Source organism: Pongo pygmaeus, chromosome 19 (genome assembly GCF_028885625.2).
Source record: "Pongo pygmaeus isolate AG05252 chromosome 19, NHGRI_mPonPyg2-v2.0_pri, whole genome shotgun sequence".
In the NCBI taxonomy this organism is placed as follows: Eukaryota; Metazoa; Chordata; class Mammalia; order Primates; family Hominidae; genus Pongo; species Pongo pygmaeus.
In genome coordinates, this window is record NC_072392.2 from 59,512,201 (window position 1) to 59,534,700 (window position 22,500).

The 22,500-nt window shown below is 42.3% G+C and overlaps 2 protein-coding genes across 3 annotated transcripts in view; one reads left to right on the top strand and one right to left on the bottom strand.

Annotated features, from left to right (window-relative positions):
- The window catches only part of PRR11 (proline rich 11), a 49,829-nt gene extending 31,615 nt beyond the window's left edge, over nucleotides 1-18,214 (bottom strand). The window contains exons 1-2 of the mRNA XM_054457926.2: nucleotides 17,995-18,214; nucleotides 3,625-3,754 (exon numbers count right to left, since the gene is read on the bottom strand). Of these exons, the coding sequence (XP_054313901.1) occupies nucleotides 3,625-3,749 (125 nt within the window). The 5' untranslated portion in view covers nucleotides 3,750-3,754; nucleotides 17,995-18,214. The remainder of the gene's footprint in view (nucleotides 1-3,624; nucleotides 3,755-17,994) is intronic.
- The window catches only part of SKA2 (spindle and kinetochore associated complex subunit 2), a 64,103-nt gene that overhangs the window by 2,423 nt on the left and 39,180 nt on the right, over nucleotides 1-22,500 (top strand). Inside the window, exon 2 of one of the 2 annotated variants that reach the window (XM_054457930.2) lies at nucleotides 18,461-18,669. In XM_054457930.2, coding sequence (XP_054313905.1) covers nucleotides 18,637-18,669 — 33 coding nt within the window. In that variant the 5' untranslated portion in view covers nucleotides 18,461-18,636. Of the gene's footprint in view, nucleotides 1-18,460; nucleotides 18,670-22,500 lie in introns of those variants that run through there. The other variant, XM_063655656.1, reaches the window with a different exon arrangement.

Sequence of the window (22,500 nt, forward strand, 5' to 3'; positions counted from 1 at the left end):
AGGAGTGAAGCTGCAGACCTTCGTGGTGAGTGTTACAGCTCATTAAGGCAGTGTGGACCCAAAGAGTTAGCAGTAGCAAGATTTATTGCAAAGAGCATAAGAACAAAGCTTCCACAACATGGGAGAGGACCCCAACCGGTTGCCACTGCTGGCTTGGGCAGCCTGCTTTTATTATCTCATCTGGCCCCACCCACATCCTGCTGATTGGTCCATTTACAGAGAGCCGATTGGTCCGTTTTACAGAGAGCTGATTGGTCCGTTTTGACAGGGTGCTGATTGGTGCCTTTACAATCCCTGAGCTAGACACAAAAGTTCTCCATGTCCCCACTAGATTAGCTAGATACAGAGTGTCAATTGGTTTATTTACAAACCCTGAGCTAGACACAGAGTGCTGATTGGTATGTTTACAAACCTTGAGCTAGATACAGAGTGCTGATTGGTGCATTAACAATCCCTTAGCTAGACATAAAAATTCTCCAAGTCCCCACTAGACTCAGAAGCCCAGCTGGCTTCACCCAGTGGATCTCCCTCTGGGAGGGCAGGTGGAGCTGCCTGCCAGCCCCGCGCCATGTGCCCGCACTCCTCAGCCCTTGGGCAGTCATGGGGCGGCCGCTGTTGAGCAGGGGGCGGCGCTCGTCAGGGAGACTCAGGCGGTGCAGGAGCCCAGGGCGGCAGGGGAGACTCAGGCATAGGGGGCTGCAGGTACCGAGCCCTGCCCCACCGGGGGCAGCTGAGGCCCGGTGAGAAATCGAGCACAGCGCCAGTGGGCCAGCACTGCTGGGGGACCCCGTGCACCCTCTGCAGCTGCTGGTCCGGGTGCTAAGCCCCTCACTGCCAGGGCCGGCTGGGGCGGCCGGCAGCTCAGAGTGCGGGGGCCCGCCAAGCCACGCCCACCCGCAACTCTAGCTGGCACACAAGTGCAGTGTGCAGCCCAGGTTCCCAACCGTGCCTCTTCCTCCACACCTCCCCGCAAGCTGAGGGAGCTGGCTCCGGCCTTGGCCAGCCCAGAAAGGGACTCCCACAGTGCAGCCGCGGGCTGAAGGGCTCCTCAAGCCTGGCCAGAGTGGGCACCCAGGCCCAGGAGGCATGGAGAGCGAGAGAGGGCTGTGAGGGCTGCCAGCACGCTGTCACCTCTCACTTCTAGGAATCCATAGAGAACAGTGAGAAACCAGGGGTGTTTCTGGTTCCACCCCTTCCTGCGCCACCACGTCTCTTTTTATACTGCTGAATTCCAGCCTCCCTGGGGCGGAACCTGGAGGTCCTGTTTCCTACGGACTTGGTTTCCACAGTCCAAGAGCATTTGAAGGCACAGTGCAGACACTCAGATTAGCACAGAATTCTTTGTAAAATATGAGTGCCATAGACTGTAACAGATAGCTTCATGCACACTATGCATTTATTGGTTTGTTTGGAAAATGTTGGCCATCAAATTATTAATAGGTTTATTTCAAATAGTTTCGAAATTGTTGTACTTTTGAAAATATGCTGTTCCTGTAGATTTTTTGATGAGAGTTATAGCTGTTATAAAGATAATTTTCATTTTAACAGAGAATCCTTTTTATCCTAAATCTTTTATCTTTTAATGTTTTCTGTATTATTATCTGTGCCCCTGAAGCGAGTACACTTTTTATCTATGATACTTACATAATAATCTCTTCTATTTATAGCTATTTGTAGTTCCCCTAAATTCCTGTCATAGAAATTTTTATTTGCTGTTTAGATTTGTGACTGAATTGTGAGAATTCAGTTGTAATTTTTAACATGTCTTAGATATATACTAACATGTCTAATATCTACTATATATTTTATTGGTTTATTTTGAAAAAGATGGGCATACAATTATTACTACATTTATTTTAAATATTTTGAAAATACTGGTATTTTTTAATAGATACTGTTCCTATAAAGTTGTGAGATGGGTGTCACAGCTGCTATATACATACAAATATAACTTTGTTTTCCTTTTTAAGAGAGGATTCTTTTTATCCTAAATCTTTTATCTTTAAATCTTTGTATCTATGGTTACATGTGCTGCTGAAGGGAGCACTCTTTTTATCTATGATACTTAATATATGTATTACACTTATAGCTACATGATAGTTCCCCTAAATTCTTATAAAAATAAATTTTTATTTGATGTTTACTGTATGTTTTTGAAATGTGAGAATTCAGATGTAATTTTTTACCTTGTATTGGCATGTTTGTATGTTACTTTTTTTTTTTTTTTGAGACAGAGTCTTGCTCTTTCGCCCAGGCCGGAGTGCAGTGGCGCTGTCTCGGCTCACTGCAAGCTCTGCCTCCCGGGTTCATGCCATTCTCCTGCCTCAGCCTCCGGAGTAGCTGGGACTACAGGCGCCCGCCACTGCTCCCGGCTAATTTTTTTTTTGTATTTTTAGTAGAGACGGGGTTTCACCGTGTTAGCCAGGATGGTCTCGATCTCCTGACCTCATGATCCGCCTGCCTTGGCCTCCCAAAGTGCTGGGATTACAGGCATGAGCCACCGCGCCCAGCCGTGTGTTACTTTAAAGAGGATGTGGGTTTTAAAGGAGGACATGAGCTGTGTGTTTTCAAGAGAACAATGCAGTGCGTCTCTTGGGGAAACGTAATAAAGATGAAGTTTTCTCACCTTCACAGTGAGTGTGATCATATTGGTCTGGATTGATTATTTGCTGTCATGTGACATTTTTCCTTAATGGGGTTTTGGTTATTTGAACATATTAATTAGCTCTAGAAGATAATCCTGCATTATTTTTTGTGTAGAAAAAAACATAAGGGTGGGTGCAGTGCTCACACCTACATTCCCAGCACTTCTGGAGGTCATGGCGGGAGGATCACTTGAGGCCAGGAGTTTGAGGCCAGCCTGGGCAACATAGCATCAACATCTATTTTTAAAATTTTTTTTTAAAAAGAAAAATAATAGAAGAGAAGGCCGATCCCAAGCTAGAGGTTTTGTTTGTTTGTTTGTTTGTTTTGGAGACAGAGTGGGAAGATCTCTTGAGCCCAGGAAATCAAGGCTGCAGTGAGCCTTGATCATGCTACTGCACTCCAGCTTAGGTGACAGAGTAAGACTCAGTCTCAAAAGTAAATAAATAAATAAAAATTAAAATAAAAAATTAATTTCAGATAAAGCATGCATAATTTTAGTATAAATATATTCCAAATGTCACATAGGACATAATTATATGAAAAAATTATTCATTGTTTATCTGAAATTCAAATTTAACTGGGCTTTCTTCTTCTTTTTTTTTTTTGAGAGGGAGTCTCGCTCTTGTTGCCCAGGCTTGAGTGCAGTGGTGCGATCTCGGCTCACTGCAACCTCTGCCTCTCGGGTTCAAGCAATTCTCCTGCCTAAGTCTCCCGAGAAGCTGGGATTACAGTTGCCCGCCACCACACAGGCTAATTTTTGTAGTTTTAGTAGAGACAGGGTTTCACCACATTGGCCAGGCTGGTCTCGAACTCCTGACCTCAGGTAATCCACCCACCTCAGCCTCCCAAAGTGCTGGGATTACAGGAATGAATGACTGCACCCGGCCTGTCTTCTATTTTTATTTGCTAAATCTGGAAACTCTATCTTAAACTGATCAGATCTCTCTAATATTTTTTCTGTTCCACATTATGCCTTACCTTTCTGGTGAGGGTGGTGGAGGAGGTGTAATTAGCTTGGACTGAAAGTGAGAGGCTTCTTTTTTTTTGAGTAATCTTTTGGCTTTGGCTTTTAGCTTTCGTCTTCGTTGTTTGAACTTGGGCATGATTTCTGCAGAGAAATTTTTTTACATTTTTAATTGAAGAATAATATATACATATAGAAAGTACACAAATCTTAAGTGTATAGTTCAATGAATTATCATACCATGAACACACCCTTGTAACCACCATCTTGGTTAAGAAATAGGTCACTACCAGCACCCCAGAAGAGCCCTGAAGTAGGGGAAAATGTAAACCCAGATTTAAACTATCTCTGGAGAGATCTTGGTCTTGGCATTATATTACTCTCTAAGTTTGTTTTGCTTGTGTTGCTTTTCTTCATTAAGTTAAATGAATTTTCTTTTCTTTATAGTAAAGAAAATGGCTGTAGTTGGGTTATAGTCAATTATTAAAATAATATGTTGGCCAGGCGTGGTGGCTCACGCCTGTAATCTCAGCATTTTGGGAGGCTGAGGCGGGTGAATCACCTGAGGTCAGGAGTTCGAGACCAGCCTGACCAACATGGAGAAATCCCGTCTCTACTAAAAATACAAAATCAGCCGGGCGTGGTGGTGCATGTCTGTAATCCCAGCTGTTAGGGAGGCTGAAGTAGGAGAATTGCTTGAACTTGGGAGGCAGAGGTTGTGGTGAGCCGAGATCGTGCCATTGCACTCCCGCCTGGGCAACAAGAGTGAAAACTCCGCCTCAAAAAAAAAAAAAAAAAAAAAAAGAATATGTTTCTTTACCAGCAGCATCTACTGAGCATCCACTGTGACAAGTAGAATTGGTAATGAGATAAGGAAACAACATTAACCATTTATTCAATACCCCTTTACTGTTAGGTATCTTCACATACATCTTTTCAGTTAACCCTTACTATCCTGCAAGGTATTATCCCTGACAAGGAGGATTTTTATTCCCATTTTTACAGAAGAATAAACTGAGGATAAAAAAGATTAGACAATCTGTCAATGCATTGCAGTAAGTCCAAACCTGTAAGTCTTCCATGTTCTTTCTAATACGCTGTGGTGTGACACTAGATTAAATAGGCAATACACTGTAAAATGAAATAACAATTACCCCAAATCTAAGACATGGGTGTTTTAAAACAGTTATGTTATTTTATTTTTTGAGGCACAGTCTAGCTCCATCACCCAGGCTGGAGTACAATGGTGTGATCTCAGCTCACTGCAACCTCCACCTCCCAGGTTCAAATGATTCTCCTGCCTCAGTCTCCCAAGTAGTTGGGACCACAGGCACACGCCACCACACTGGTGGCGTAATCCCAAAGTGCTGGGATTACAGGCGTGGGCCTTAAAACAGTTATTTTAAAGCATTTAAAAACATCACCGGCTGGGTGCGGTGGCTCACATCTGTAATCCCAGCACTTTGGGAGGCCGAGGTGGGCAGATCACTTGAGGCCAGGAGTTCAAGACCAGCCTGGCCAACGTGGCAAAACCCTGTCTCTATTAAAAATACAAAAATTAGCTGGGCATGGTAGCACGGTGCCTGTGGTCCCAGCTACTGGGGAGGCTGAGGTGGGAGGATCACTTGAACCCGGGAGGCAGAGGTTGCAGTGAGCCGAGATCACGCCACTGCACTCCAGCCTGGGTGACAAAGCAAGACTCCATCTGATAAATAAATAAATAAATAAATAAATAAATAAATAAAATAAAATAAAATAAAAACATTACCTAGTAGAACAGAGGATACTAGAGGCTAGGAAAGGTGGGGAGGAAGGAGGAATAGGAAAAGATTGGTTAAAGGATACAAAATAGAGGCATTTGAACCAGAGCAACTCAATCTTGAATAGGGGCTGGGTAAAATGAAGCTAAGACCTACTGTGCTGCATTCCCAGGAGGTTAGACATTCTTAGTCACAGGATGAGATAGGAGGTTGGCATAAGATACAGGTCTCAAAGACCCTTTTGATAAAACAGGATGTAGTAAAGAACGTGGTCAAAACCAAGAGAGCAATGAAAGTGGCCTCTGATTGTCCTTACTGCTCATTATACACTAGTTATAATACATTTGCATGCTAAAAGACACTCCCACCAGTGCTAAGACAGTTTACAAATGCCATGGTAATGTCTAGAAGTTACCCTATATAGTCTAAAAAGGGAAGGAACCCTCAGTTCTGGGAAATCCCCACCCTTTCCCCAGAAAACTCATGAATAATCCACCCCTTGTTTAGCATATAATCAAGATATAAGTATACTCAGTTGAGCAGCCCATGCCACTGCTCTGCCTATGGAATAGCCATTCTTTTATCCTTTACTTTCTTAATAAACATGCTTGCCCTTTATGGACTTGTCCTGAATTTTTGCTTGCACAAGGTACAAGAATCCTCTTTTGGGGTCTGGATTGGGACCCCTTTCCAGTAATATAATTACAACTAGATAGGAGGAATAAGTTCTAGTGTTCTATGGCACTATAGGATGACTATAGTTAACAATAATATATTATCTAGTTTCAAATAGCTAGAAGGAGTGTATTGAATTTTACTAACACAAATAAATGACATGTTGAAGATGATGGATATACTAACTACCCTGATCTATTCACTATACATTATATGTATCAAAACATCACTATGTACCCCACGAATATGTATAATTATTATTGGTCAATTTATTTATTTATTTAGAGACAGAGTCTCGCTCTGCCACCCAGGCTGGAGTGCAGTGGTGCGATCTTGGCTCACTGCAAGCTCCGCCTCCTGGGTTCACGCCATTCTCCTGCCTCAGCCTCCCGAGTAGCTGGGACTACAGGTGCCCGCCATCCACGCGTGGCTAATTTTTTGTATTTTTAGTGGGGACGGGGTTTCACCATGTTAGCCAGGATCGTCTCGATCTCCTGACCTCATGATCTACCTGCCTTGGCCTCCCAAAGTGCCGGGATTACAGGCATGAGCCACACCGCGCCCGGTCCTATAGGTCAATTTTAAAATAATCAAAATAAAATTTAAAAAATAAAAAAAAAGTGTCAATACCACTTCATACACTAACAGCAAATTAGGATCTGTCAAAATAAAGTGAATTTTTATACAAATGTCGGGATATAATCAAGAATTATCGAGAATAAAAGCTGCTTTGTACTTAAGAATGTAACAAATATTTTTATATAAATATATCTGTTCTTTCTAAGACGCTATACACACTAATATGCTATACACTAACATATATCTATATAAGTATATATCATAATGATCAATTTAACATTAAATATATTACCATTAAATGTATGTTAACATTATCTTGATTGTGACCAAGTGAACATTTTGGAAACCTTTAATAAAAGGGTCCTTCTTGCTGTGGTACAAAATGAAAAAACAAAACAAAAACATCTAGTATATTCACATTTCAATCTGGATCCTTTTCTGAAGGAAATTAAGTCACAGCTAGTTTGAGCTGAAGTTCCAGAAGGGCTTTGCTGCTTTTAGTTGTTGCTACTTGAGGAACAAAGATATTGTTATTCAAGTAGCAGAACTGAAAATGATCTCAAGGCCTGGGCCTCCTTCCCTTCAAACTCAGATTTGAATGGGAACAATTGGCCTTTAAAATACACATTCATTCCACTTTTGTTCACTCAGTAACCTTTCAGCACTTGGTATGCAGCACTATACTTGCTCAGCTCTCAGATTCCACTGGCTGATGAACTCCCACTACCCTGTTGCAGGTTGTAAAAACTGAGCGCTGGCTTGGTTCCATGATTTGCAGAGGGCACCCCTAATGGCAAATGGTGGCAGTGCATATATCGACAGCCCTTCTAGAAATAGATTCCTGATAACATCTAATTGGACTAACTATCAGGTCCCAATTCGACAAGGTGCTTTTCTTAATTGTCCTTAGGGGCTTAGAAAACACACCAAAACATAGTTGGCTGACTTCATCTTTATTATATCACTTTTTCTTCCTGCTGAAATAATGAAGGAAGGTGAAGCAGGGATTATTAAACACAAGGGATGTCTAAAGGATTTTTTTGAGACAGAGTTTTGCTCTTGTTGCCTAGGCTGGAGTGCAATGGCACGATCTTGGCTCACCGCAACCTCTGCCTCCCGGGTTCAAGCGATTCTCCCGGGTTCAAGCGATTCTCCTGCCTCAGCCTCCTGAGTAGCTGGGATTACAGGCATGCACCACCACGCCTGGCTAATTTTGTATTTTTAGTAGAGACGGGGTTTCTCCATGCTGGTCAGGCTGGTCTGGAACTCCTGACCTCAAGTGATCTGCCTGCCTTGGCCTCCCAAAGTGCTGGAATTACAGGCGTCAGCCACCGCACCCAGCCCTGATTTTTTTTTAACTTAAAACAACACAAACCTGTAGTCCCAGCTATTCAGGAGGCTGAGCTGGGAGGATCACATGAGCCTAGGAGTTTGAGGCTGCAGTGAACTATTATTGTGCCACTGCACTCCAGCCTGGGCAACAGAGGGAGACCTTGTTTCCAAAACAAACAAACACATAAACAAAACAAAACCAGACCGGATGCGGTGGCTCATGCCTGTAATCCCAGCACTTTGGGAGGCCGAGGCGGGCAGATCACAAAGTCAGGAGATCGAGACCATCCTGGCTAACATGGTGAAACCCCGTCTCTATTAAAAATACAAACAATTAGCCGGGTGAGGTGGTGGGTGCCTGTAGTCCCAGCTACTCGGGAGGTTGAGGCAGGAGAATGGTGTGAACCTGGGAGGCAGAGCTTGCAGTGAGCCAAGACCGAGCTACTGCACTCTAGCGTGGGCGACAGAGTGAGACTCCGTCTCAAAAACAAAACAAAAAAACAAAACAAAACCGCAAGATAAAAATGCTCTGATGAAGATATTTAGGAGAGCCTCCTAGGAAGGAGCGATCTTGTGGCTGCCTGAAGGAAAAAGGTTACATTTCATCAAATCTATGGTCAGGACCTTTTTTTTTTTTTTGAGACAAGGTCTTGCTCTGTCGTGCAGGCTGGAATGCAGTGGCATGATCTTGGCTCACTGCAGCCTCCTCCTCCCAGGTTGAAGCGATTCTCCTGCCTCGGCTTCCGGAGTAGCTGGGATTACAGGCATGCCCGGCTAATTTTTATTTTTATTATTATTTTTATTATTTATTTATTTATTTTTTTTTTTGAGACCGAGTCTCACTCTGTCGCCCAGGCCGGAGTGCAGTGGCACGATCTCAGCTCATTGCAACCTCTGCCTCCCAGGTTCAAGCGATTCTCTTGCCTCAGCCTCCCGAGCAGCTGGGACTACAGGCGTGCACCACTGTGCCCAGCTAATGTTTGTATTTTTAGTAGAGACGGGGTTTCACCATGTTGGCCAGGATGGTCTCGATCTCTTGACCTCGTGATCCGCCCGCCTCGGCCTCCCAAAGTGCTGGGATTACAGGCGTGAGCCACCGCGCCCAGCCCCTAATTTTTAAAATTTATTTATTTTTAGTAGAGATGGGGTTTCACCATGTTGGCCAGGCTGGTCTTGAAGTCCTGTATGGCCAGGACCTTCTATAGACAAATGCCACTGGAAACTTCTATCTAAGGCTGAGTCCACTGGTTGGGAGCCCTAGAATCTGAAATTTCCTAGCATCTTCCTTTTCTTTGTCTTCCATCTGACCCTTCACAGTCCTCCCCCATTCTTTTTCTGTTGCCCAGGCTGGTCTTAAACTCCTGTGCTCAAGCAGTCCTCCTACCTCAGCCTCCCAAAGTGCTGGGATTACAGAAATGAGCCACCATGCCCGGCCCCATCATAGAATTCTATATTAGGCCAAACTTTCAGTCAGGTGTGAGGAAAGAATTAAGATAAAAGATAAGAATTTTCAGGATAATGGTGATAAAAAAAATCTAGGGGAAACAGCTTTGCAGCAAGCTTAGGACAGGGGTCAACAAACCTTTTTTGTAAAGAACCAGAAAGTAAATATTTCAGGTTTCGCAGGCCATATGGTCTCTGCTGCAACTGCTCAACCCTGCCAGGGTAGCACCAAGGCAGTCATAGACAATACTCAAGCAAAGGAGTTGTGTCTAATAAAATTTTATTTATGACTGAAATTTGAATTTCATATACTTTTCTTTTTTTCTTTTTTTTAAGACAGAGTCTCACTCTGTCGCCCAGGCTGGAGTGCAGTGGCATGATCTCAGCTCACTGCAACCTCCGCTCACCCCCCGAGTTCAAGCGATTCTCCTGCCTCAGACTCCTGAGTAGTTGGGATTACAGGCGCCTGCCACGGCGCCAGGCTAAGTTTTGTATTTTTAGTAGAGACGGGGTTTCCCCATCTTGGCCAGGCTGGTCTTGAACTCCTGACCTTGAGATCCATCCACCTTGGCCTCCCAAAGTGCTGGGATTACAGGTGTGAGCCACTGCGCCCGGCCAAATTTGATATACTTTTCATGTGTCACAAAATATTGTTTCTCTTTTGATTTTTTTTTAACTGTTAAAAGTTATAAATAATTCTTAGCTCACAAGCTCTACAAAAGCAGTAGTTTGCTGACCTGAGGCTCACAGCCAGTGAAGACTGGCGCAGAAGGACAGGACAGAGGGCTTCAGCAACAATGTCTCTAAGGAAAAACGGAAATAGATAAACTGCCTAGTGTGTTTGACCATTTTGAGCAGAATTTTACTGTTCTATAAACTTGTGGCCAAATTGCTGGTAAGTGCTTTAAAAAATAAGCATATAAAAAATAGCTAGGAAAAAAGTTGTATAAGAAAGGAAATGTAATCTTAGTAGCACTAAATGTTAAGCTGTTAAACAATATTTAAAGTATAAGCATTGGCTGGGCATGGTGGCTCACGCCTATAATCCCAGCACTTTGGGAGGCCGGGAGGCAGGAGGATCACCTAAGGTCCCGAGTTTGAGACCAGCCTGGCCAACATGGCAAAAGCCTGTCTCTACCAAAAATACAAAATTTAGCCAGGCGTGTGGCTGTAGTCCCAGCTATCTGGGAGGCTGAGGCAGGAGAATCTCTTGAACCCGGGAGGCAGAGGTTGCAGTGAGCCGAGATTGTGCCACTGCACTCCAGCCTGGGCAATAGAACGACAGTCCATCTAAAAAAAAAAAGTATAAGCATTGACAATTTATTTAACCAAAAATGATGATGTAGGTATACTGGGAAGAAGGAGAGAAAGTGGGCCAGGTGTGGTGGCTCATGCCTGTAACCCAGCACTTTTAGAGGCTGAGGCAGGCAGATCACCTGAGGTCGGGAGTTCGAGACCAGCCTGACTAACATGGAGAAACGCCGTCTCTACTAAAAAAATACAAAAATTAGCCGGGCGTGGTGGCGCATGCCAGTAATCCCAGCTACTTGGAGGCTGAGGCAGAAGAATCATTTGAACCCAGGAGGTGGAGGTTGCAGTGAGCCGAGATCGCACCATTGCACTCCAGCCTGGGCAACAAGAGTGAAACTCTGTCTCAAAAAAAAAAAAAAAAAAAAAAAAAAAAGGAGAGAAAGTGAATGGAAGTCAGTATTTGTCTAAATTTATATAGTGTCTAAACTTGAAAAAAAATCATGAAATAATAGTATGAATGTTACTTAGAAATATGGAGGTAAATACCAAAAGAAATAATTACAAGACTTAATAGTGTTGCCTCTGACAATTGGGAGTCAGGATTACAGAGGGGTTGTTTAAACTGGACTGCCATTTTTTTTGTTATTTCTTTCTAATTATAATAAGGCTTGTATTGTATTTGACTTTCAAACTTTGGTATGTACCATTAGCTGGAAAAGTTGAGTACCACCATCCTGAAACAGGGCCATTTCTTTCCAGTCCCTTCCTGGTGGCTATTCCAGTGTCTATGCATACAAATTTCTAAAGAGTCCTACACAAGCCAATGTCTGTCATTTTGGGAATTATTTTTCAATGATAAAGATGTCTAGGAACTAAGTCATGTTTCTTTCTCTCTCTCTGTGTGTGTGTGTGTGTGTGTGTGTGTGTGTGTGTGTGTCTGACTTGGGTTATTAGTGCTTCTATCTAATCTCCTTCTAATTAAATACAGTAATTGGCACATGCAGAGGATTAAGGAACCATGCAAAATCTGTCAGGGTAGAAAGATGCAGTCTGAGATAATTCCTAGATAGTTAGTTGTTCCATCCAAAAATAATCACAGCTCTTGTGAAAGTGGAGAATAGCAAATTTCTACCTCAGTCAAAACAAGAACACAAAAAATTAAGGTTTGTTTTAGTATCATTACTTAATTAAAAGCATTAGGTACTTTCCAGAGGATAATTGCACAAATTGAAAGAGCATATAGCAGTCTTCTTTTAGCTTAAAGTACATATACTTATCCCCTTTCCAAAAGGGTAATGAGACCTACAAATTCTTTTTGCTGGATTAGGTGGGATTTTAATTGTTAACATTGAATAGAAGCTCATTCTTTCGTGATTCCTTAAAGCATTTTTCCTTTTGTTTTGAGACAGGGTCTTGCTCTGTTGCCCACACTGGATTGCAGTGGTGTGATCTCAGCTCCCTGCAGCTTTGACCTCCTGGACTCAAGCAATCCTCCTGCCTCAGCCTCCTGAGTAGCTGGAACTACAAGTGCGTACCACCATGCCCAGCTGGTTTTTGTATTTTTAGTTGAGACAGGGTTTCACCATGTTGCCTAGGCTGGTCTTGAACTCCTGAGCTCAAGCAATTTACTGGCCTTGGCCTCCCAGAGTGGTAAAATTACAGGTGTGAGCCACTGTACTCTGCCCTTATGTTTTGTGTGTGTGTGTGTGTGTGTGTGTTTTGTTTTATGTTTTTTTTTTTTTTTTTGCAACGGAGTCTCGCTCTGTTGCCTGGCCAGGCTGGAGTGCAGTGGCATGATCTCGGCTCACTGCAACCTCTGCCTCCCAGGTTCAAGCGATTCTCCTGCCTCAGTCTCCCAAGTAGCTGGGACTACAGGCACACACTACCACGCCCAGCTAATTTTTGTATTTTTAGTAGAGATGGGGTTTCGCCATGTTGGCCTGGCTGGTCTTGAACTCCTGACCTCAGGTTATCCGCCTGCCTCGGCCTCCCAAAGTACTAGGATTATAGGCATGAGCCACCGTGCCTGGCCTATGTATATTTTAAACTAATTTTTTTCTTACACTGCTTTCTCAAATAATCTGAAAAATCATTAGAAACATAAACATATAGGCAAAGGGCGGTGGTTCAAAGTGCTGTAATCCCCAGCACTTTGGGAGGCTGAGGTGGAGGTGGGAGGATCCCTTTAGCCCAGGAGTTTGAGACCACTCTGGGCAACATAGTGAGAGTCCCAACTCTAAGAAAAAAAGAAAAAAAAAAAATCCTGGCATGGTGGCCCACCTATAGTCCTAGCCACTCTGAAGGGTGAGGTGGGAGGCTCACGTGAGCACAGGAGCTTGAGGCTGCAGTGACCCATGACTGCGCCACTGCACTCCGGCCTGGAAGACAGAGCGAGAAACTGTTTCCAAAAAAAAGAAAAAAACAACATAAATATCCTAAATAACTCTATGATCTCTAGAAATTACTCTCATTTTTACTTACATCTTCTTTTCATTAAGAAAAGATTTCTAGGCTAAGGAACCAGCAAACTGGTACATCTGGAGTTCTTGATAACAAATCAAACAATAATAAAGGCCATATTATAGGCCGGGCACGGTGGCTCACGCCTGTAATCCCAGCACTTTGGGAGGCCAAGGTGGCGGATCACTTGAGGTCGAGTTCGAGACCAGACTGGCCAATACAGTGAAACCCCATTTCTACGAAAAATATAAAAATTAGAATGAGGTTCAGTGTAAGAAAAAACCCCCCAACCAAAACCGAAACCAACCAACCAAACAAACAAAAAACAAGAGGAAGTATACTGTAGGGGTTAAGGATGAGAACCAGGGAGTTACACTGCATAGGTTCAAATCATGGCTCTACTATACTGTCATAACTTATTACTTATGACCTTCAAGAGATTCTTTCTGTGTCAGTTTCCTCCCCTGTGAAATAATAATATTAATAGGAACTTACTTCAGAGTTTTGAGGAGTACATGAGTAAATCATGTAAAGTATTTACAGTGCCTGGCAGGCAATAAGTTTTATCATTATTATCATTATTATTCTTTGATTCTTTTTTTTTTTTGCTGCTTGAGATTACTATATCAGATTTTTTAAAATACCGAAGTTTAATTCAACAACATATAGTGATAACTTGCTACGAAAATGAATAAGACACATTCTTGCCCTCCAAGAGTTTACAGTGGGGAGAGATGGGTAAGCAGAAAGTAAACAGGTATACAATATGGTATGGGTTATGATGGGATATGTATATGATATTAATGGAGAAATAAAGCAAGGGTACATAATTCTCCCATAAGGGTTGAGGTTTTTGGAAAAGGTTTTGCCTAAGCTGAGCTTTGATGAAGGGGCTAGGTTAAGGTGGGCCTGGGGAGGACTCATCCCATCAGAGGGAATAACATGGAAACATTTCAGAGAAAGGTATGTCAGGGATTCAGACAAGACTCAGTGTGACTAAAGCATATCCTGCAACATAAAGTTTTGTCAGGGGGCAATGAGTGATGAAGCTGGAGGGTGGATAAGGACCAAGACATCAGAAACAGTAATGGATTTTAAGCAGATAATTGTCATGCTCGTATTTGTTCTTTAGAAAGAACAGTTTGGCAGCATTGTGGAAATTGGATTTATGGGACCATGACTGAAGGCAAAGAGACCACTTACAGACCTATTGCAACTGTCTAGGGGATGAGGACCTGATTATAGGAGTGGCAGTAGGGTATCTAAATACATCTAACTGCTTATGTTCTATGTTCAAAGTCAGAAGTTCAGGGGAAAGATACTAGAGAAATACTGCACTCATAAGTGTATAGGTAGCTAGAGAAAATAACAACACTAGAAATGGGTGAAATTACCCAGAGAAATATGTGGAGTGAAAAGATCTGTGAGCTGATTACCAAACTTTGAGAAACACCATGTATAAGTAGTGGCTAGAGAAAGAACTAGAAAAGGCATGACCAGGAAGGTGAAAAGACTGCAGAGACAATGGAGCTCCTATTGGAGTAGAGGGTTGTAAAAAAAGGGTGTGGGAGACTGGGCGCGGTGGCTCACACCTGTAATCCCAGCACTTTGGGAGAGTGAGGTGGGTGGATCACCTGAGGTCAGGAGTTCAAGACCAGCCTGATCAACAGGGTGAAACCCTGTCTCTACTGAAAATACAAAAATTAGCCAGGTGTGGTGGAGTGTGCTCTAAACCCAGGTACGCGGGAGGCTGAGGCAGAAGAATCACTTGAACCTAGGGGGTGGAGGTTGCAGTGAGCCAAGATCATGCCACTGCACTGGGTGCACACCACACCTGGGTGTGGGCCAATGTGAGTATGAATCAGAAATATTTATCTGATTAATTTACCCTATCTCTTCTCCTTACCATCCCCCTCCGTTCTGTCCTCTAACTTCAGTTGCCTTCACTTTTTTCATTTTTGTCTTTCACTATTGTCTATTTTCCTTTACTGTTTTTACTTAGAAAAATTTCAAGGCTTCAGGAAATAAAAAATTTACAATAGTATAATAAGCACTCATATACAATTCACCTAGATTTACCAATTGTCAATTGCCGTCTTTGTACACACACTCTTTCTGTATGTATGTACAAATATATACATACATAAATTTTTTTAGTTTTGGATTGAATAGATTTAGTTGCAGACATCATGATACTTTACTCTTAGAGACTTTAGCTTTTGTTTTCTAACATAAACATGGAAATTTTCCAACAAAACCACAATCACAGTCAGGAAATTTAACCTTGTTATGATATGATCTAATAAACAGCCCATATTCGGATTGCCCCAATTGTCTCAATATCCCTTATAGCTTCTCCCAGCCTGGTTCCACATGCATTTAGCGATAGTGTCTCTTTAGTCACCTTTAATTCATAACAATTCTCCAGCTTTTTTTATTTATGTATTTGCTTCTTCATATTTATAATTTTGAAGAGTCCAAGTCCGTCGTTTTGGAGAAGTTTCTTAGTTTGGGTTTGCTGAGTGTTCCTTCAATGATTCTTCTGCCTTCAGTCTTTCTCCTTGCCAGTTCATTTTCCATATTGTTACCAGAACTGATACTTTAAAACAAAATGAGATCTAGATATTCCCTTGCTTAAAAGTATTTGAAGGTTCCTTTACTCACAAAATTAAATTCCTTAGCATGCCTTTCAAAACTTTTCACAACTTAGCTCTAATGGCCCTTTGCCATAGTCTCTTCTAGTGACTAGCGGTTAGTACTTCCAGGTATACTAAACACCAAATACTTTCTGTTTCTTTCTATCAGCCTTTCCTTCTGTTTAGAGTATCCTCTTCCAAGTCAACTTATACCTAGCCTTCAAGATTCTGTTACTTTATCTTATAGACATTAGTTGAGTGCTTATAATCCACCAAGTACTATGCTAGGTGCTGGCATACAATCCTGAACAATACCAACATAGTCTTTGTCCTTCTGGAATTTTTTTTTTTTTTTTTTGGGGGACAGAGTCTCGCTCTGTCACCCGGGCTGGAGTGCAGTGGTGTGATCTCGGCTCAATGCCACCTCCGCCTCCTGGGTTCAAGCGATTATCCTGCTTCAGCCTCTTGAGCACCTGGGATTACAGGGGCGTGCCACCACACCCAGATAATTTTTGTATTTTTAGTAGAGATGGGATTTTGCCATGTTGCCAGGCTGGTCTTGAACTCCTTACCTCAAGTGATCCGCCCGCTTCGTCCTCCCAGAGTGCTGGGATTACAGGTGTGAGGCACCATGCCCAGCCTCCTTACAGAATTTATACTGGCTGAAATGTCATCTCTTTTGCACTTCTATAGCACTTTATACACATCTTTATTATAAAATTTATTACATTTCATTGTAATTTTTGCTTGTATGTTTGTCATCCTGCTGGACTGTGTGCTTTTCAAGGGTGTGATAAATTTCATTCATCTTTGTTTTCCAAGCATCTAGAATACAGCAGAAGCTAAATAATGTTTCATTCAATAAAGAATGAAAAGAAGCATTCCTGCTACGTGTTAGCTAGCAAGTGTTATTTTAGTTAAGGAATATGTTGTAATATTGTCAAATTCTCTTGGTTAGGGAGGTTTTTACTTCTTCATATCATACCACATCTTCATATGGCTAAAAGATGGGTCTAAAGCTATTTTCCAATAGGAAGATGCAATAAATAATACAGTAAGAATTACAGTCTTTTGCAGGAGTTGGCGCTGCTGCTTCTGTGAAAACTCCACCCAATGATATGAAAAGTTCTTTGCGGCCCGGCGTGGTGGCTCACGCCTGTAATCCCAGCACTTTGGGAGGCAGAGGCGGGTGGATCACGAGGTTAGGAAATCGAGACCATCCTGGCCAAGAGGGTGAAACCCCGTCTCTACTAAAAATACAAAAATTAGCCAGGCGTGGTGGCGTGCGCCTGTAGTCCCAGCTACTCAGGAGGCTGAGGTTGCAGTGGGCCGAGATTGCGCCACTGTACTCCAGCCTGGGCGACAGAGCGAGACTCCGTCACAAAAAAAGAAAAAAAAAAAAAAAACAAAGAAAAGTTCTTTGTTCTGGGGTACTTTCAAAGCTGTAGCAGCAACGGAAATGACTGTTGCATTTCATTGCCATCTTCCTAAAACACATTTTTACAGAACTCTCTTGCGCTCCTCCACAAATAGCCTTCAATTACTTAATTTCCATTACCAGTCCAAGTGATTCTTCTTGAACACCCATAGCACTATTTCTGGGTACTTGCTTTTTTTAAATTTTATGTTTTATGCTTTTTTTTTTTTTAAGCATTGCTGTTTTTGTTCCTGTCTTATTTTTCCAAAGAGACTGCAGCTCCCTAAAGTCTCATCCCGCACAGCATTAGGCACTCAGTAAATAGGACATACATTTAAAATTGACACTCTAACAGAATGCCAGACAATATCGAGTAACATAGTAATATTCCCAGTCAAGAAATGTACCAAGTTAAACTTTAATGTGCATAGAAATCACTCAGGGAAATCTTGTTAAAATGTATATTCTGATTTAGTAAATTTGGGTGGAGTCCGATAATTTGCATTTGTAACAAGCAAACGAGATGCGGATGCCGCTGATCTGTGGACTTACATTGAGCAGCAAATATGTAAAGAAATGTTCAAAAGGAAGGCAGATGCTTTGCTCCAAAACGTATCTTGCGAAGTGTTAATTAAATAGAAGTATGGTTAAGATGAAGCCAGGCCGAGCACTTCTTCCCCAGCCCCAAACCTCCCCTTCCCCATTTCCATTTCCCCTTCGTGTCCAGCCAAAGTCCCCACCTCCTTAAACCCTAAAAACACAAGCAGCAACAGGCCCAGCTACTCAAGACGCGAGCTCAGATAACAAAGAAATAATAGTTCCTGCACTTACTAGTCTAAGAGCCGGGGGAGTCGATGGAGTCCGGGATGTGGCCTCTCCCACGCCATAAAGAAAAATTCAAAATCAAATCCTTGTCAGGGAGAGACCAATCGTAGAGACGGTCTCTGCACGATTCGCTCTTCGGATAGTGTAGGAGCACAGCCCGGCTTCTGATTGGCTGAGATAGCACAGAGCTCCAGCCAATCAGAGCTGAGGCGCTTCTGGTATGAATAAGGAGAAGGCGGGAGAGAAGGGGAAGGAAAGCAGGAGGGGAAAGAAGGTGTGTTACGTCCCCTCTGCTGTCGGTGGAAGCTCTGGTGTGATTGGTTGGCTCTTCTTCCAATTGCACCAATCTCAAGCTCTTCTCTGCAGAGCCCTAACTACAAAATTGAAAGTAGAGAGGAGGGGGCAGCCAATGGAAAAAAAAATTTGCACAGCAGCCAATCCTCCTGCGGCGTTTTGTGTCTTTGCCCAACAGGAAAATGTGTCTCATGCAGAGGGGCGTTACCCAGTCTCCAATGGGCGGGAGCCGGTGGAACGGAGGAGCCAATGAGTGCGAGATGTTGAGTGACAGCTGTCCAATGGAGGCCCTCCGTGTTAGTACGGCTTGCGGCTTAAGCGCCGCCGCTGTCTGAGGAATGTCAACTATTCAACATGGAGGCGGAGGTCGATAAGCTGGAACTGATGGTGAGTGCAAAGTGAAGATCTACTGGGTAGTTTATTTTTGCCCCATGGCCTCGAAGGTGGGGCACAATTTGGAGTCGCCGGAAACTCCGGGCGGCGGAGGCTGGACCAGAGTCGAGTTCCCTCCTCCTTCACCAAAGGGAGCCGCCACCGTCTGGTGTCTAAACCGCCTCGGGGAAGGGGTTACATCCGGGAAACTCGTCAGGGAAATGGCGGGAGATGCTGAGGGTGCGGGGCCTTTGGAATTCCTTGTTCCTTGCCCTCACCTTTACACCCCTTACGAAACTGCGCCGGGTGCAGACCGCATTCTGTGTTTGTACCAAAAAAGATGTGAATGGAACGGTCCCTAAGCGTCCCAAGAAGGGAGAGGTGGTTCACACTCCAAGAAAGGGGAACGGAGAGTGGGGTGGGGAATACACCGACGGGGGCGAGGAGAAATCCCTGCAGGGCCAACCCGCTCACGTTCTAAAAGGCGGGCCGAGAAAGTCTGAGAAAGGATGCTAGACTTGTATGCACAACTTCCTAACGGCCAAGGAAGCCCCTAGACCCGTTTCTGTTTGGTCTGGAGGTGGCAAGCCGTGGGTGAGGGAAGAGGTGTGAGCGAAGGCGATCGTAACCACGAGCTCCTCTCCTGGAGCGCGGGCGGGATTGAGACAGGAAAGGCATCCTGCTCTTGAGTTGTGCACTTTCATTCATCTGTGAAAGTAGAAAACGGGGGCGAAGAATTGGAAAGCACTCCCGTTGTTGCTGGCGTGTTTGGCCTGCTCGGGGGCGCCCAGCTTGGGGGCTGTCCTAGTTTTCTTTAAGGATCCGTCCCTCACTTGTTCTCTTTATTCCCTCCCTCCCATCCTTAGATTACCAGCTTGATCGCCCGCGCTTTTTTCCTCTTAGTGTCCTTGTTCTGTCTTCAGCCCTTTTCGTTCAGCATTATCTTTTTCTTTTCTTTTCTTTTCTTTTTTTTTTCCAGGTTGGGCTGCTTTCCTTAAAAACCTGGACTTTGGAGGAAGCGCCTGCCACTGAGCTCCTGTCTTTTTTTGTTTGTTTGCTTGTCTGTTAAATAAGATTGGCCGGGCGCGGTGGCTCACGCCTGTAATCCCGGCACTTTGGGAGGCCGAGGCGGGCGGCTCACGAGGTCAAGACATCGAGACTATCTTGGCCAACATGGTGAAACTCCGTCTATACTAAAAATACAAAAATTAGCCGGGTGTGGTGGCATGCCCCTGTAGTCTCAGCTACTCGGGAGGCTGAGGCAGGAGGATCGCTTCAACCCGGGAGACGGAGGTTGCAGTGAGCCGAGATCGCGTCACTGTACTCCGGCCTGGCGACAGAGACTACGTCTCAGAAAAAAAAAAAAAAAAAGATTAAGTTTTAAAAAAGTAAACAACTTCTTTCTTCGTTTGTAATCCGTCCCTCCTTCCCACGCCCTTCCCTGGCATTACTGCTTAGGTATCCTTTGTGCCTGCCCTGCTTTCTCCAAGCTGAATCTTGGGTCTGTAACTTCCTCCTTGGAAAGGATGGGTGGTGATCCTGGGAGAAACCTCACCCACCCCCCATTCCCACCCCAGAAAAAGAGAGGCCTTGATATATCTTATTTTCTTCTGATGTGCTAATGAATTGGAGTGCCTCTCATATACAAATTTAATTTGAAGGCTTTCAATTACTTTTAGCATTTTGTGTTTAAATTTTCTTTGTGCAGTGTGTGTGGGGTTGGAGAAGTGTAGGGAGAAATGGGAGGGAAGAAGGAAGAATTTCCTGCAGATTTTCAAACCTGTAATAATGAACTTTTAGTTCTAAGTTTTATTATTTTTATCATTAAAAAAACAAAATGTTAAGCGTTGTAATTTGATTCTGTCAACAGGCTTAAATGTTAAGACTATCTTGCCCTTCTCCCATTCGGAATTCCTCCCTACTGATATAGATATTTCTGCTTAAATTCATAATTCATTTCTGCTAAATGATGCTAATTCTGCTTTTAACAGGTTGTTTGCTTCTCAAATTGGCTGTTTTTAATTTTTAAACTTTGTCTGGCTTTTGCAATAGAGTCAGTATTCTCACAGGACTTCTTTAGATTGAACAAATTCTCTTTTAAGTGAACAATGATGAAGTAAACATTTTGAAAAAGTAGGTTTTAGAAAATTATAAGGTAGCCAGACATTTAAACTTTTAGATATTGTTTGAATGATGGGGTAGTATTTAAATTCTTTTTGAAGACAGGAAGAAAAGAAATGAGGTTTTTTTCCTTTCTTACATCCTTGCAAGTAAATTAGTGGTAGCTTTTTTTTTCCTTTCAGATTGTTAGTTTGTTTCCATAATTATTAGGGTTTAGAAATGAATTTTTATCATGGCTTTAATTATTACTGCTTTGTATTGAGTAGATAATAAAAGACAGTGCATCTCATCTTCAGATTTACCATGTGCTTCTAGAAAAAAATGTTATACTTGTGGACCAGTTTATTTTATAAGATTTTAAGAGTAAATGATTTCCTGTGCTATCTTCTGATTTTTGGTTTTACATCAGTTAAATAAAGGATTTGTCAAGGAACTAGCATTGACTATTTAAAAGGAAATGCATAATATTTAATTTGAAAAGAAAGTGTTTATCCTAATTTTGTTAATACCTTAAATTTTTTTCATCTTTTTCTTGTTTGTAATAACTTCCAATTCAGAAAGTTAAACTCTTATCTTTTAAACAGTTGTCTTCAAAACCTGAAACTTGGCTACCAGCGTTAAATATTCTAATATTTTAGTTGTGTGGCCCAGGATTTGACATCAAGACACTTATATTTCAGCTGTCCTTTGTATGAGTCCATTTCCTTAGTAGGCTCAATCCGACTAAGTAGTTGAATTGGACCGTTTAAAGGGAGGTTGGTGAAAATAATGAAAATATATTTTTGCATCAATCAACATTACTAATGGGGGAATAAGCTTATTGTAGGGCAATCTTTGTTTTCTGACTTTTTCCCCTTCACTTATTGATGGGGTGGTATTTGTTTAGCTTTGTTCTTTCGTGGTACTACTAGTGACTGTACACAAAAGGTAATGCAGTGTGATACTATGATACTATTTCTGTTTCGGGGTTTACATCTGACTTCTGATTGGGTTCTTATCCGTTAAAAAAGTTAGAATGTCAATTAGCTTGGAACTAAGGAAACTTGTTACTTAAATCTCAGTCCCACCTCCCCCCATCATTATTTTCTCTTTGATATTTCTAAGTTTGAAGGAAATGGAGATGCTTTCTGCCTCTATTTAAGATTTCAGGAGTTAACTGAAATTTTAAAATCCCCTTGGATAGTATTCAGTTAGATAGGGTTAATGTTCTGTTTAGAGCACATTGATTCCCTTCTGTTGTTATAATAGCCCTTAGTAAACTCAAGATAAAAAGCTGTAAGATGGTAAGTGCTTTTGTGTTTTCTTTGTATAGTGGTTTAGTTTCCAGAGTGATAGATTGAGTATGTAGAGATTGAGAAACTTATTATTTTACTTTTCATTTGTTTTCTTTGATACTTTTATTCAAAGGGCTTGTTTTACATGGTGTTTAATCAGTAAATTGCCTTGAAGAAGGAGCTAACCAACATCTCTGCAGAGAACAAAAATATTTTTCACAACTTTGTCTTAGTAGTAATTATAACTGGTTTTGTTAATACCAATCCTAAAGTATTAACAATACCCATTCTAATTACTATTAAGGCTTAGGGCATATTTACAAAATTCCTTTCTACATCTATGCATGTTTCTGTTTGAATGTTAATTTGTATATCAGTCATCAATAAGCAACATCACTTTGATATTTAAGTCTTATCATTTTTTAAAAAAACATTGATATAAATGTTTTTT